The 17496-nt window shown below is 33.2% G+C and overlaps 1 protein-coding gene across 6 annotated transcripts in view; it reads left to right on the top strand.

The window, feature by feature from the left end:
• LOC145291061 (colorectal mutant cancer protein-like) overlaps window positions 1-11520 on the top strand; it is a 608255-nt gene extending 596735 nt beyond the window's left edge. For all 6 annotated transcript variants that reach the window (XM_080136573.1, XM_080136584.1, XM_080136579.1 and 3 more), the window contains 3 exons: window positions 60-256; window positions 4111-4213; window positions 11166-11520. In XM_080136573.1, coding sequence (XP_079992699.1) covers window positions 60-256; window positions 4111-4213; window positions 11166-11255 — 390 coding nt within the window. In that variant the 3' untranslated portion in view covers window positions 11256-11520. The remainder of the gene's footprint in view (window positions 1-59; window positions 257-4110; window positions 4214-11165) is intronic.
• Window positions 11521-17496: the final 5976 nt, after the last annotated feature.

Raw genomic sequence — 17496 nt, 5'->3', positions numbered from 1 at the left:
TTAGTATTCTAAATATGATCAGTAAATGTTATGTTACAAATTCTAAAATATCTTTTTAGGATGGTGAAAGTGCGGATCTTACAAAGCTTGGTTTGGACGCACATTCAACAGAGGTGAGTGAAGCCCAAAGAAGGGAGAAGAAGCTAAAGAGCAGGATACAGGAGCTGATGTTGACCCTGGAAAAACTTTCAAGAAACTCCGAGATAAGGCACCAACAATCCGCTGAATTTGTCAATGATTTAAAACGTGCCAATTGGTAAGTGAGGGGCCATTTTCAATATCTTGGGACATCGTATTTAAGAATAACAAATTATATCAGAAAAAAATATTTATTTTTCTGATATAATACTAAAAATCTTGATTTGTTTGCACATTGTTTCAGATGAGTGGAAAGAGGAAGTGATCAGAGGAGAAGAATGATGTAAATAAAGTTGTTTCGAAAAGACTTTTGATTCGACATGTCATCGCAACTTTATTTGGTCAAGACTTTCTCTATTGATTATGTTACAGTTGTGTATCACCTTTCCATCTATCCACCAGTGTTAACCCAATGGGTGTCCGCGCAACAAATCTATAATAAATATTTATGGAGAGTAGAAAACTGATCTTTGGTTTGACAGTCTCATGAACCTATCCATTATAGCATTTATCCATGGCTAGTTTTTAATCTAAATATTTTTTAAAGTTCCTGACATCAAATGGATTTATGCTTTGTCTGGAGTGATTTTCATTAAAAACAAAAACGAAAAAGTTTGCACAATGAATCCCACAATTATTGCTGAACTGGCATTGTTAGAGTCCAATGGCAAGTAAAAGACCAGAATGACTAGAAGCAAGGCCAGGAAAAGGCAGAGCAAGTCTGGTGCTATTTCGGAATTTTTCCTTCTCAACCAGGTGCACATTAATTGAAATTAATAGCTGTAGATAGGACATATCAGTTCATCCCTTTTACAAAGATATTTCTTTAAGTGATGGAGTATTCTGCATCTGTAATTACTACAGCATTTCCATTACAAAAAAGGAGGTAAACGTTTTATCTGGGCTGACGTTACCCGCCTGATAGTCAGGGACCCGAACCTTGGATTAACCACTAAGGAGGCTGTCCTATCAGCAGGTGCAAAGTACCGGGGCTGCTATATTGCCATTTGGTGAATGGATTCTGGACCATACAGTAGTTTCTGGTAGGGCCTCTCGATGCCATACTAGTGGGTAATTGTTACGGCTTTACCTTATGTGCTAGAAAAAAAAAAAATTTCTTGTCTTTTTCTCTCTTACTTTCCCTCTCTGTATTGCTCCAACCAAGTCTACCGACCTGCTCCACAAATCCCAAAACCTCAACATGAAAAATCTCAAAAAAAAAAAAAAAAAAAAAAACACAAATAAACCTAGAACCCCATCCTCCAACGTAGACCCCTACTCACAGGTCTCCTTCTCCAACATCAACATCAGGGGTCTACGTTCCAACCTTCCAGAGATTAAAACACAATTACAAGAGACGAAACCGGACATATTCTTTCTAAGTGAAACTGGCATAGGGCCAACCACTTCCAGAGATGAATTCATAATTAAAGGATACTCTAACTTAACATCTAAATCTGACCTCCAAGATCGCCATGGGCATGGAATATGTGCCTACATCAAAGATGGCTTTCCATGTGGTAGGGATATCTCCAAAGAAGACCCTAATTTACCTTATATGTGTTTCTGGGTTGCACTAGCTTACACCATTTATTTGCCCTCTATCGCCCCCACAACAGTGGGGTTACTATCTTTAAGAGCATATCTGAGAAAATTGACCACATCCTGTCTGCTCATCCTTTGGATAACATTCACATTTGTGGTGACTTCAATGTCCATAATGGGGAATGGCTGACCCACTCAAATAAAACCGATGACGAGGAGAGGTTCTGTCATGATTTTGCCATTGCCTATGACCTCACTCAGATTGTTCACAAACCCACCAGTGTGCCCTATACTACTGGTCAGTATGCAAGCCTTCTAGACCTTTTTCTCACAACTTCCCCTGAGCTATGTTCATGTTCTGTTCTATCTCCTCTGGGATCCTCCGACCACTCAGTTGTAACAGTTAAGATAAAAATTAAATGTAATAGTCTTCAGACGTACCTCTCCACCGTACTGTATATCAATACTCTATGACTGACTGAGATAGCTTCCATACATTCATATCTGACCTACCTCTGCATTCCATGTTTAAAAAGAATGTGTCCTCTATAGTATCAGACCTGACCGAATGGTTACTTGTAGGCATAGACCAATTGATACCATCCAAAAAATTCCAACAAAAACCTAACAGCCAGCCATGGTTCTCCCCTGAATGTGCTGCTGCCATCGTGCACAGAAATCACTTTTTCCATAGCTACCAACGTAATAGATGTACTGAGACTAAAGCTACTTTCAGGACTGCCAGCAACCACTGTAAAAGAGTAATAAAAAATGCAAGAGAGCTATATGCTCAGTCCGTTAAATCCAAAGTAGCTGAGCAGCGGCTTGGTTCCCACCAGTTCTGGCAAATAGCAAACAGGATCTTGAACAGAAGCGTGCGTTCTATCCCAACTATCATTAATGGACCCGAGGTCATCTCGTCAGCATCAGACAAGGCCAGACTATTTGCCAAGAACTTTGCAGCTAATTCTACCCTATGCGACAAAGACCATCAACTCCCCATATTTCCTCTTATAACAGACAACACGCTATGCAACATACAAATATCTGTGCGTGAGGTCGCCAAGCTAATCAAGAACCTTGATTCCAGTAAAGCAACTGGCCCTGACGGCATTCCAGTTATAGTGCTGAAAAAGCTCCAACCAGAATTTGCCCCCATACTTACAAAACTGTTTAAGCGTTGTCTTAAGGGGAAGTGCTTTCCAACACCCTGGAAAACCTCATCAGTATGCCCTGTATTTAAGAATTCAGGTGAAAAGTCATCTCCCTCTCAGTACAGACTAATAAGTCTCCTGTGTGTCATGAGTAAGTTGTTGGAATCCATATTAAATAAAAAGTAGTCAACCACCTCAGCAGAAACAACCTTCTTAGTGACATGCAATATGGTTTCCGCTCTGCAAGATCTACAGCAGATGTGCTAACGGTTATATCTCATAGGATTAGTGAATCCCTTGACAAAGGCTTCCTTTCCAGGGCAATTGCTCTTGACATATCGAAGGCCGTCAATAATGTATGGCATAAGGACCTACTTCACAAGATTTCCAGCTACAGTATTACTGGAAATGTTTTCTCAATCATTAAATCATTTCTCTCCGATAGGTTCATAAGAGTAGTGGTTGATGGGCAGAAATCAGAGGCCCGCAGTATTAATGCTGGAGTCTCTCAGGGGTCCATTCTGGACCCAACTCTCTTCCTGATCTACATCAATGATCTCCCAAAACACATACTTAAATCATTCGTTGACATCTATGCTGATGACATGACCATTTATGGCAACACATCAAAGGCCGTAAATGACAAAGTTCTCTCTAATTCTCTCTCCTCTGATCTTGAGCGCGTGGTACAGTGGGGGAAGAGGTGGCTGGTCACTTTTAATCGTTATTTCCATGACAAGTGCTCGTTTGAGCTCCAATCTCTCGTCCCCCCTCACCAATTTTTCACATATCTGGCTGAAACTACTGTCAATAATTTTCCCCACTCTTTATCTGTGCCTAAATCCAAACGTAGATTCCATGAGCAGAGCTTCTTTCTCAGAAGTGCGCGACTGTGGAACTCTCTTCCGTTTGCCTGTTTCTCACCTGACTACAACTATCAAATCTCCAATACTAATGATTACTACAATACTATCTCATTGATTGCTGTACACACAATAACCCTTATCCCTGAGTGGCCTCCGGGCCTTGATAAGTGGTGACCTACATGTAAAAAAAAAAAAAAAAAAAAAAACAGTTTCAATTATAATGCATTAAAAATGCTTTACTTTCCAAATATTGTAGAATAAACATCCTTCTTGGCCATATTTATAAGTAACAGTTTCAAATATGTCACAATGATAGAAATGCCATAGTATCAATTAAGAATTGTAATAAAAATTTTAAACAAATTGTATCAAGTGGATAAACTGAAAGTTATTTTTTTGCTTTGTAGTGCCTTGATATCAGCTTTCGAAAAAGCAAAGAAGAAATACCAAAGCCGCTTAAAAAAGATGGAATTACAAATGCAGGAAATGAGCAAACAATATGAAAACCAGGTGAGTCACAGAGCCACTACTTAAACCTGACGAGAAAACTGACAAAACATAAGAATATATATATAGACTAGCTGTACCCTGCCACGCGTTGCAGTGGCTCAATTTGGTGTAATGTAAAAACTTGATAAGAGAAAAATGCATGTTTCTTATATTCTTAGTACAGCAATCCACTCCAAAAAGTGAAAAAGAAGGCGAAAATGAAAAAAAATAGTACTCTCGCAAAATTTGATCTGGATCTTCGGGAGTTTCTGTCACTCATTCATGGTTTGGACTCGACCAACAATCAGTGGATGAAGCTGAACTTAGCAAAAATGTTGAAATGCTAAATGTGTTTTTTTTTTTTGTTGTTTTCTGTATACAAAAATGTGAGTTAGTAATTAATATTTGGTTGATGGGGGGGGGGGGTTTACTATACACAGATTCGAAAAAGTTGTCCAAAAACAAATAAATGAAAGCAAAGGTAAGGTAAGTTACGTTTCTACCTAACTAGATAATTGTTTAGTGTTTTTATGTAATGTAAAATGTTTAATCAGCTCGAAAAACAGAAATGGTCGCAGACTCTGTTGAATACGTTAAGTTTGGGAAAGTAAGTTGAAAACTAAAAGCTATACAAAACAGTGTCTGAAACCCCACAAATATATGTTACCATGACATAGGCTGGCATAATCGGTGGGTTTCTGACAGTATTTTGTATAGTTTTTTAGTTTTAACTCACTTTCTCTAACTTAAAGTAATCAACAGTGTCCGCCACCATTTGTAGCTTTCAAATACACCGATAAACACTGTTTTTCAAGCCGACTAAACGTTACATTAAATGAAAAAGGTTCATATTACTAAATACAGATACAAAAAAGTTGTCAAAAAATAAATATATAACAAATAAATGTTATCAAAGGCAAGAAAAGTAAATGTTCTACCTAACTGGATAAGATTTTAGTGTTTTTATGTAATGTATAATCGGTTCAAAAACATTCAATGTTTATCGGTATATCTGAAAAATACAAATGGCGGAAAACTGTATCGAACACGTTAACTGGTTTCATTCAATAATTACAAGAAACCTTCTCTACCACCTATAGCAATGGCCAACGACTCTTTATCTGAGAGTATGTCTCTCAAGCTCCTTGGCCTAACGTTCACTGGAAACATGAGTTGGAACAGTTACATCGAGGGCATTGCCAGGGCCGCTGCAAGGAAGGTGGGCTCTCTCTACCGTGCTAGAAAACTTTTAACACCCGAAAGTATCCTGTACCTCTATAAGGCCACTATTCGCCCATGTATGGAGTATTGCTGTCATATTTGGGCCGGTGCATCGGCTACTAGTCTCTCGCTCCTTGACAGGGTTCAAAAGAGAGTCGCAAATCTGATAGGCCCTAAACTGGCATCAAAACTTCAGCCTCTGTCCCATCGTCGAAACGTTGCATCCCTCTGCCTGTTCTACAAGTATTATAATGGTGAATGCTCTGAAGAACTGCAAGCACTTGTGCCCCCACGACGTGAACACCCTCGACAGACCCGACAAGCTGCAAAATCCCACCCCCACACTGTAGAGATCCCTAGATGTAAAAGATCCTTCTACTCCAGTAGTTTCTTCCCCAGAACTGCTAGACTTTGGAATTCCATTCCGGGTCACTGCTTCCCCAACTGTACTGACATGCATAAGTTCAAGTGCAACGTGAACCAACATCTCGCTGCCCTAATCCCTACATAGTACCCCAGTAGATGTTTCCCCTGATAGTAGCCCCCTACACCAAAGTGGCAATGTGCCTTGTTTGGGGTGAAAATTTAATTAAAAAAAAAAAAAAGTTTGGGGAAATTTTGGGAAAATGAGTTTAAACTAAAAAACTATACAAAATACTGTTAAGAACTCACTCAATATATGTTATGACGTAGGCTGGCATATAATCAGTGGTTTTAAACTTTTGCTCGATACAGGTGACGACTTTTAAAAGCCCCTTTTAGTGATTACCTGGTTTGAGGATATTTGTACAACTAAACGGCAAATCTGCTCCAAAAAATCCGGTATTTTTTACTTTAAAGCCCGTTTCACGTTCGTATATAACAAAATATTTTATTGTAGATTTTGGTGTGCTAAAAACGAATCTGTAAACCGTTCCCGTAGCAAAAAGAAAGTTTTCATGATATTCATGAAATTACTTTTTCGAAAAGTGGGTGATCACTTTTCAATGTAAATTTAACTTAGAATGAGCACCCACTTTCTGGCCACCTGAGAGAGGGGCATTTTTCTGTGATCACCCACTTTTCGAAAAAAAATTTCTTCAGATCATGAAAATTATTTTGGTACTCATTGGGCGTTGATTTCCTTGGCGACCCGCAGAATTATTTAATGGTCGTTCCCTTAGTCCCCCCCCCAGTCAAGGCTAACGCATGTGCACGTAACATTTTTTATTTATTTACTTACATGGCGGAGTTATACAACCATCACCTCCATGCGAATTTCTATACTGATAAGTTTTTGGAAATTTTTTCACTGGATTATTATTGATTGAACACTAACCAGATTATGAAAAAAAATTGAAAAGAAAAAAAAAATATTTCAACATTTGAAAGGGATACTCACTTTTTAGTTACCACATTCTGGTAAATCGGACACCCATTTTTTTTTTTTTGGCTAAATACGGAAGTGTCTTCGGGAGATATAAAATGGTCGCATGGTGACAAAGCAATGTATCGGAAGGCGTACGGGATGGAAAATTATTGGTAAATTTTTAGATTAGGTCCACCTCCTCAATTTTCTTTTAAATGACGACTTACAATGGTTTTCGACTATGCTGAATACGAAAATCGCATTGAAATTTTGCAGAAATAAGTAGTTATCAAGATATAAAAAGTTGTATTATGCATTGTAATCTTTGGCGGCCATCTTTTTTACGCGCGTGCATTTGTTTATGGCGTGTGCGCACGTAAAAAGATGGCCGCCAAAGAATACAATGCATAATAACTTTTTATATCTTGATAACAAAACTTCAATGCGATTTCCGTATTCAGCATACTCGAAAACCTATAAATGTCGTCATTTAAAGGAAAATTGTGGAGGTGGACCTAATCTATAAAAATACCAAATTATTAAACATTTTGGTACTCATGCAGAGAGTGATCCGTGCTGAAATAATAATGTTATTATTTTAAAAGTCATTCTTAACATGGGGAGGGGAGGGTGTTTTGTACCTATTCTGTACTTTAACCTTACAATTGAATAAAAAAAAACATATCATAAAACTTTAATTAAACGTGGAAATACGATTTAAAAAATAGCGTGGATCACTCTGCATTAGCACCAACATTTCTCCAGCATGTTAGTGAAAATTTATAATACTTAAAAAAATTTTAAAAAAAAAACAAAAAACCCTCACTTTTCATAAAAACAAATTATTAAAAAAAAAAAAACACCCACAAACTGACTTAACTAAATAAGTAAAAAAAAAAAAAAAAATTTTAAAAACTCGAAACTTTATTTTCATAAAAACAATAAAAAAGTCATGTTCAATCTATTTTTTTCTTTGAGAAACAAATATATTTCTGACTTACAAATGTGGTAGAGACTCATATTATTTTTACTTTCTATGGTTTTGATATACCGCGTTTTTATTGGTTACAAAATGGGTGACTGATTTATCAGAACATTGTAACTAAAAAGTGAGCACCACTTTCAAATGTCGAAATAATGATTTCTTTTTTAAATTTTTTTTTTTTTAATAATCTGTTTAATTAGTGTCCAATCAATAATAATCCAGTGAAAAAAATTTCCAAAAACCTATAAGCATAGAAATTACGCATGGAAGTAGAACTACGGCACTTTCGCACTTACTTTTACAAAGATTATTTACGTTAACTCTTTTCATAAATAATTTTTTAAAACAAAGTAACTAAACCATTTATTGATAATTTGTCACGTGTACAAACATTTATTTATTTATTTACGTAGGCTTAACTCTTTTCATGAATAAGAAAAGTTTTACTCTTTAAGAATAATAAAAGGAAAAATGCAGAGAGTGATCCGCGCTATTTTTTAAATCGTATTTCCAAATTAAAGTTTTACGATATGTTTTTTTTATTCAATTGTAAGGTTAAAGTACAGAATAGGTACAAAACACCCTCCCTCCCCATGTTAAGAATGGCTTTTTAAATAATAACGTTATTATTTCAGCACGGATCACTCTCTGCATGAGTATCATAAAAATTAATACAAATAATACTTATCTCAATAAGTGAAAGGCTCATTTCTACCGGAAATGAAATGGGGACAATCTCGCAGTTACGAAAAATATTTTCATTTATAATTTAATATTTTTATAATTCGCAATGTTAAATTATTTTAATAACATGCAAACATTCTTTGGCTTTAAAAATAGATTTTCTGAAAATTTCAATTAAATTGGTAACGTAGAAATATGGTTTTATTCACTTTTAACAAACCAAATATTACATTTTTATATATATATATCTTGTATAAATAGAGATTTTGTTTGCCCGCCGGGCACACATTTTTTAAATACAGTTAATATGTTGTGTAGAATTTGTCTCATTTCGAAATATCAGAAATCTTAACTTTTAGAAATGGAAATGATAGCATTAATAGTAAATAATTCACTACAAAATTAAGTAAACCTTAAGAACTTAAGTTTGATGTCCTATCAGCTAGGCTATTTGGACTTTCTTATAGAGTTTAAAACATTTTAACAAAATAATTATAGTTTTGGCGTGACATCATAGATTTGTGTCACATGATTTACAAAGTTTTGAAATAATTCCATAGCATAAAATACTAAAATGAACTTTAAAAAATAATTTTATTACAAAATTAAATTCATCAAAATGCAGTTCCTGCCTAAACAAGTTAGTCATTTTTAAACTTTTGTTAACAGTTAAAATAAAAATAAATTACTTAATAACTTCTGGAAATTTGAAAGGAGTTTAGAAACATTTAAACTGTCAAATAGAAAATCATTTACACTGGCCTTAAAATTCGTAGGAAATATATTAAAAGAATAAAAGTTTTTGAAGCTATTTCTAAAATTCTTTGATGTAAATAGATATTAAAACAAAAAAAAAACAAAACAAATCTAGTTAACAATTTTGGTTCAAAAGTAATGGCTCCCATTTTTTATGCTACTTAAATGGATCAGAGGGGATTGCAAATTGCATTGTTATAGCAACTGAACTTATATCTCTTTGTTATAGATATTGACAGTGTGAGACTATAAGAAAGCAACCTCTTATCATTGAGATGCATCATTGAATTCCTGGCAAAAGTGCCTGGGAAATGAGGGTGACTATGTAGAAAAATTATTTTTGGAACACAGAAGGTACCACTCTCGTCTTCGTAGTTCTTCAACTTTTTTAGTTAAAAAGGAGGCTTTACTTTTTGGAATGACCCTCTCTCTCTCTCTATAATTTTTAAATACCTACAGACACTAGTGTTTTATCCTTTCGGGAATGATCAATGAAGGGTGTTATGATTACAGCTGGTCGGGAGATTCAAACCCGGTCATGAAGCCATCTTTAACTCCATTAGCAAGAAACAAACAACACGGCCAACTTTAACTGTGAGAAATATTGTTGAAATTTCAACATTTATTATTAAATGTTGAGACGTTCGTCCATAGTGATCTAACGATTATGACATGATCTGCGCATGTGAGCTTAAGTGACCGACTTTCATTTCAACTAAAAAGTGCTCAACAATAAGAACCGAATTCTTAAAGGAGCTGACATAATTATTATTACTATAATAATTTTTAAATACCTACAGACACTAGCATATATATATATATATTTTTTTTTTTTTTAACTTGAATCATTTGATGATATGGACAAAATTTTTATCTTGTCGACTGAAACAATTTCTAATGAATGGAGTTAATACACTTCAGGTTGTAATAATAAAAAACAATTGGCTCTACTAACATATTGAGCACTCTTTATGCATGTTTTTTTACCACATGTACCTCTTTTTATATATATATATATATATAAAAAGGTGCTATGAATTAAGTTATATATGCTTCACTGGTAGTCTAAAAAAAAAAAAAAAAAGGTCCAACTAATTTATATTGAATAAAATAAAAACACTTATATCTTCTTAATTAGAAGATTATGGAGGTTTTACATTTTTTAGGAAAACAACAAATATTTTTGCATAGAATTTTAGTTATTTAGTTGGCTACAAGACGTTATTGATGAAACAAAATTTTTAATTTTGTACAGAAAAAAATTGATAAAATGCAGAATTCAAATAATTTAATCAAACATTTTTTTTTATATAGAAAACAATTAAGCTTGATTTTTGCTTTTTAAAACACAATGTTTTTGAAATAAATATAAACCGGTATATTTTTAATAAAAAATTTTGTACTGAAATACAGGGCCATAACTAGAAAAGCAGGAAATTTGACTTATTTATCTCTGTTGCATAGACAATATTTTGAGCATCTGTGAGTGTATTAGAATGTTTGTTTTTGAAAATAAAAATTTTATTAGTTATTCTTTGTAAAAAATAAATTACTGTTTGAAAAATTTCCTGCTTTTCTCTGCGATCATCCCGTATATCAATTTAATCCTGGCACTATTAGTAACCATTTGTTTTTGTATTCTATGAATTATTGCTTATTGAGCACAAATGAAAACGGGGGGGGGGGAAACAAATGAAAGAAAAATAGTTAATTCAAATAATTTAATAATGGTTAATAATAATTTAAGTTAATTAAATTTACAAATTTGAATAGACATTTCTCATTTATTGAAGTTTATTACTTTACAACCCAGTATAATTATGAACAATCTGTTTATAATCTTGTTAAACATATGTTTTGCTAACAAGAAAAAAGGCTTCAGTTTTATTAAAATATTTATTGCTGGTTTAAAGAGAATCTTTGATTAAACAATATTTTTCAAACTTATGTTAAATGATTTGATTATTGTTATGTTTTAGATTCGTCTGTTTGAACAACGCCTGGCTGTGATTGAAAAGGAAAAGGTAGTTCGCGGAGTTGTGCCCACTGCAAATGAAACTTCATTATAGCAGGAAGGGAGCAGAGAAGAAGATGAAAAAGCAGGTGTTACTGAAGCTGCCGTTGCCCGTTCTTACCAAAGTTTAAAAAAATAAATAAACGGTGGCGAGCACAATTGTCGTTGTGACTATGAGCAAAAAAGAAAAAAAAAATCCCTGCAAATTTTTGTGATACTTTTTTTCTGAAGGAGAATCAACGACAAGAAATGTCAGTTGATGATAAAAAAAATAATTATGTATAAATTTGTAATAAATGTTTATAATATTGATTTAAAAATATTGATCTGAAAATTATTTTAAATTTATTGCTGAGCTCCACTAGGAAATTAGACACTTTTTCATTTTTTTTTTTTTTTTTTTAATTTGCTTTGACGTCAACACATTTGTTCTATGATGTTTTAAGCATTGTAATTCTATCACGGAAGAATGTGACATTCTGGTTCTTCTAAAAACTGCGATGACACATGATCTTTTCTTTGTTTCCAAAATGATGATCATGCGAGTGGAGTTTAAGAAACAGGAAAAGTCAGATGGAACTAAGGCTAGTGAGTAAGAGGGATGGAGTAATAATTCCAAGTCACAGTTGGCTGCTTGGACACATTCTAGAGTAAGAAATCAAACCTGTTATCACTACGATTTGATTGCTTTGTTTAGTTGTCTTAACTCTAATGCGCATGGTACCGTCCATTAATAGTCTTTCCACAACAATGGGGATGTGAGGAAGTTTTAGAAAGTTTCCACTATTTGCTTTCAATCTTTGATTTGGAGTTACAATTCTGTATAAGCAAATTTATGAAACATATTTTCCTCACCCTCCAAAACAAAACAAAAACAAAACAATCCTTCTGCATCAACCTTCACTTTTTCATGAAGTGGCGGGGGGGGGGGGATTATCAACTATTTAAAAGAAAAATATTTAAACAGTATTTCTACTTAGATAAAGTTCATGATTCTGTTTTATTAGTCAGTTGATATATATATATAATTTAAAGCAACAAATAATTCTGCATTGAAATAAGAGCTTAAAAAAAAAAGAAATTGAAGAATCTATCTCAACATTTCGCCCAACTGTTGCGTGGGATTTTTTAAAAAGTGAAACTGAAAAGTGTCAGTAATCCTTTGTCACTTTCCAGCCTTCCGTCGGGTTAGGCGAAACATTAATTTCAGCCCATTACTTTTTGCACATACTAAGATTTATATTATCTTTTATTTGTGCATTAAAATATGTCGTTATTGGTTAAAGCAAGCATATGTATACTCATCATATCATGTAAAAACTGAAATTACTTGTTTAGCACTGAAATTAAAAAGCAGCACCAATTACTGATTAATAAAATATTTGAAAAATAAATTGGAAAAAGAAAATTATTTCTAAATAATTATGAAGACATAACATGTTAGCAGTAATTGTTAATAACAGAGAATTATGTTGAAAAAGTACTTTTTATTGGCAATAATAAAGCATACAATCAGTTTATTATTCAAAACCAGAAGTTATTTGTTTAACATCTACTGAAAATTGAGCATAAAATACTGATTATTAAAATAATGGAAAGGTAAGGGGGGGATAAGTATAAAAATAATTTGTTAACATGTAATTGTTTTATTGCATTTACCTTTGGTCAATACAGTTCAGAACAACATGATTGAAGTAATACATAGCAAAAGAAAAAGAAAAGTTGTTAGAAATAAAGACTAAATAATTTGGCAAAATAAAAAAAGGCATATTTTAAATTAATATCGCATTGAATAATGATTGTTAAAATTGAAAAGAACCAACAGAATATCATTTGTTTTAAAAACATTCATTGGTTCTAATTATGCAAAAGTTGTATGAAGATTTGTCTAAAGTATTTATTGTAAAGAAAAATAATTTGTAAATATCTAGGAAAATCCTGAAATTGTTGTGTTATTACTTTTTGTAGTTTTTATAATATGAAACTGAATGATGTGATAAAATGCTTTGTCACAACTTGTAGCAAGTAATAATAAGAGTGTGGAAAAAAACTTACCTCAAATTTTTTAATGTGTAACGTCTGCCAAAAAAGAAAAGCAAAAATGGTGGCCAAGATTGAGTGTACATTGATAAGTCTTGTGAAGTAACGTGAAATTTCGTTACTTATATGCAAAAATGATGCTGACTTGAATAAAAAGTCTGTTTAGAAATAAGGAAGCAGAATTTTGGAACTGTATTTGAATCGCAGCGTACTGAGGCATGATGATTTACCCGCAAAAACCAAAACCACAAATAATATAATGGGGGGGGGGGGGCTATTTTTTAAATAACTATAAAAAAGTAAGTTGGCAATAGTAAGTGCAAATTACATACAAGTACTGACTGAAATTGTTTTTATTGGAAATAATAAAGACATGGACGATGTATGGTGCAAACTGGAAATTACTTGAGAAACATTTGGTAGAAACTAAGCCCACAAAACTGATTATTAAAAATATAGGATTTTAGTATAAGTGGTTAGTTTGAATGAATCAAGAGAAGTGGATATCTATACTGGAAGATTTTTGTAGTGGTTGATAATGTTTGTGGCTTCATGTTAAGAACAGTCACATGAAATGTTCTTCTGACGCAAAGAAGCAAGAACATACAATGGCATTGTTGTATAATAAAAATATTTATTTTGCTTCAACTGGAAAGAGATTGAAGACAAACATTAGCAAACTTCAAATTTTTGTTGCCATGCTCTGTAGCAAACTTTAATGAAAGCTCGATAGAGCCAGCCAAAAAACGTCTCATTCGTATGGTCCCAAATCTGCAACTCTTTTATTTAACTCAGCTTTTTCGGTATGAAATTGCAAATAACGAGCTTATGCAGTGTCACAATTTTTTAAACAACTATTACTTTCACATCAATTAAGAGCTTTCTGTCCTTTTTCATAACCAGCAGATAATCTACTTCAGTGTTTACTCTACCAGATTTATACATAACAAGCTGGCTTTCCTTTTTTTCTAAAACAGATGTTAGCAACTAACATATCCATTCCAAGACCAAATTCTTTCTCTTTTGCTATATCCATTTCCTCTATGCACACTCCCAAAATCACCAGGGCTCTTTTCAACATAACCATTCAAATCTCCAGCCATAGCAAGCATTTCCTTATCAACCTAACACTAATTACTGCAATAAACCTGTCATAAAACTCGTCTTCTGCATCTTCACTCAAACCATATTGCGCTGCATAAACAGATATAGTTATGAATTTTTTCTCACCAACCAACAACTTCATCAGTATGATTTGCTCACTTACACAAGTTTCAATCATTTTATGTACCTATCTCTCCGCAATAAAAATACCAACACCACTTGTTCCATTTTTATTTCCTATCCAATGCATTTCATATTTCATTTTTTCCCACTAGATTTATCTCTCCAACAAATTCCTTGGACACAACACAGATCAATACATCTTTCAAGAAACTCAACAATCTCATCAGCCATTCCACGCAAGCTTTCAACATTTAAACTACATAGACTGAAATTTAACCAAATTTCTTTCGAAGTAATTTTGTAATTGAGGCAAAATTTTTATAGTGAAGATGCCCTTCTTGATAAATTGACAGTGCTTTTATTTAGACATTATCTCTATGCTTATCAACGTGACAGATCACTTCACTGGTGCTTTTGTTTTTATTAAAGCAAAAATTACCAAGTACAATTTTGAATCACCACCAGTTTCAGAATTAATACACAAAAATCAATATTTACAAGCATGAAGTAACGATCAAAAGACAATTTATGAATGGAGCAGAAAATTTTCATCATCTATGATATATATATATATATATATTAAATTTATTTATACAAACATTGATGGCTACATATGTGCATACATGTTTCTGTAATCACCCGTTATTGGGGAGATTATGTCTTCAGGCCAAGAATTACCCTTGAAAACTTTTCAAGGGTAATTCTTGGCCTGAAGACAGAATAATGGGTGATTACAGAAACATGTATGCACATATGTAGCCATCAATGTTTGTATAAATAAATTTAATATACCTGCTCTATTTACTCATTGAGCACTTTTTGGTAAACACATGTTGTTTCATTGGATGTACTTCTACGAAACTAAACTCTACTGCCATATAAGTTATTTGAGATTTCAAAAGTTGGACCTAAATAGCTGACATAACAACCTTTCATTTTTAATAATATCCTTCAATACGATTGATTTAAAAAATTATGTAATCTCACCTGGGCAATAGATAAAAATGGAATTTTTTTTTTTTAAATTATGTCTGAAAAAAAAAAACAACAAGGGGAATAAATCCAGTAGAATTTCTCTTTGAAGAATTTTGTTTACTTGCCTCCTCAAGAGGGCAGAGTTAGACACAAGGTCGGTTTTTAATGTGGGGGGAAACACATTTCAGCTGAAAGATCTTTTAAAGATTCTAACTGTTCCTTTAAATGCAAGTGTTTGTATCTCCCTTGCACTTAGTTCACTGGGTATATTTGCAAGGTAGTTTTTTAAATTCTTTTTCATGCGTCCAGTTGCTCCTATAATCACTGGAATGATGAAGATCTTCCTAAGATTCCGGTTTCTTTTCATGTTGTAAATAATACCATAGTATTTTGTTATCTTTTCCCTCTCAGCTCTCTTTAAGATAGCATCATTGGGGACATTAACTTTTGTTTTCTACTCCTTCTTGTCCGATATCAGAATATAAAGTTTAATAGCTCCATTTTCTAGGTATATAGCTGTAAGGATGCATAATCATAATGGTTGTTGTATGACTTGTTTCCAGCTGTTCTTTCTGGTATATGTTCCCAGGACTTGCTGCTGCATTTGATAAGCAACCTTTTTCAGATTTTCCTGTAGAGATATTTACACACTCCATTGTGTTGCATTGTATAGCAGGTGTCCCCCAACAGAACCTTACAGCTGGACGTCAAGTGGCTCAAACACTCTTGGTCAAAATATGAAAATATTTCTTGAGGTTTTAAATTAGGTACATTTATTTTCTTGGCTTAGCTGCCATAAAATATATCCAATTTAAATCATTGCTTCGATTCAACCTTGAGAGGCACTCAATACCCACTGTAAGGATGGCTGTGCATGTAATTGTGAAGCAAGTCTTGCACAATCTTCAACTACACTTTTGAATTGACACTGTTTAATTCCAGTGGCAAAGAGAAATCTAGGATGACTGGAAACAATGTTGAGATAAGCGGAGAGCATATACAGCACCTTGTATGTCCAAATGGTGACTCATTTTAGTACTGACCGCCAGGTTCAACATCGTTTAACTTATTTGATCTAACAGGAAACGGTGTGTCAAACATGATCATGTTGTAATGAACTTATATATACACAACTAAGCATTTGGGAGAAGAATTGAACTCTTTAATAACTCTTTTCTGTCGAGATCATTGATGGCTGACAAAAGGAAAAAACAGGAAAAATAATGAAATAATCTGAAAAGCAAACGAAAATATTTTTTTTTGAAAAATGCATAGAAATTGAGAAACTTGAAAACAGAATGCATAGAAATCAAGAAACTTGAAAACGAAATAAAAAAATAAAAGTGCCTTTATTACTGTGCATACACATATCTGAGCTGTTATCATTGATGGGTCAAATTGAACAAATCACTCAACTCTAATGGATGGGGTCAGGGTATGATCTACACAGAAAGAGAGAGAAAGAAAAATGTAACAGCCTCACCTTCTTGTTGCAACAGACTTCTTTTATTTATTTATTTATTTTCTCGAGAAATACTGAGTAAAAATCCAAAAATTGCCACAAAATCCAAGTCAATATCATTCATAACAACTAACATAACAAATACCTTTTAATTTTAATTTTTAATAATTCAGTTTAACTTTAATAATAGTAGATATTTACCAGTCACTCCCCACAAGGGCAAGATATGATATAAAGTAAATGTTTTACTTAAAACAACCTAATATCCTTTATTGTCACCCAGAGATAGATGCAGTCTCTTCAGCATGCTATCATAAGGGTGCATTAAGCAGCAATACTTCCCTCTTGTTTTCAAAGGTAAAGCCTGGGAGGAAAATCTGGTATTGTGACAAAACACGTTTATAGTTGTAAATTTAACCCCTTCCCTCATTCTTTATATCTAAAATAAGTTGTTTTTCAATATTTATTTAAATTCTGAAAACCTTATTTGAAATAAAGAAATCATAGAAGTTAGGGATGGGGTGTCTTGTTTTTTTTTTTAATTTGTAAGTCAAAACAAATGTTTAAAATGCAACATTATTTAAAATGTTTT

The sequence above is a fragment of the Euprymna scolopes genome, chromosome 2 (genome assembly GCF_053919585.1).
Source record: "Euprymna scolopes isolate OS-2025 chromosome 2, ASM5391958v1, whole genome shotgun sequence".
Taxonomy (NCBI): domain Eukaryota; kingdom Metazoa; phylum Mollusca; class Cephalopoda; order Sepiida; family Sepiolidae; genus Euprymna; species Euprymna scolopes.
Note: the sequence above shows the minus strand (reverse complement) of the source record. Positions and strands in the feature narration are given on the sequence as shown.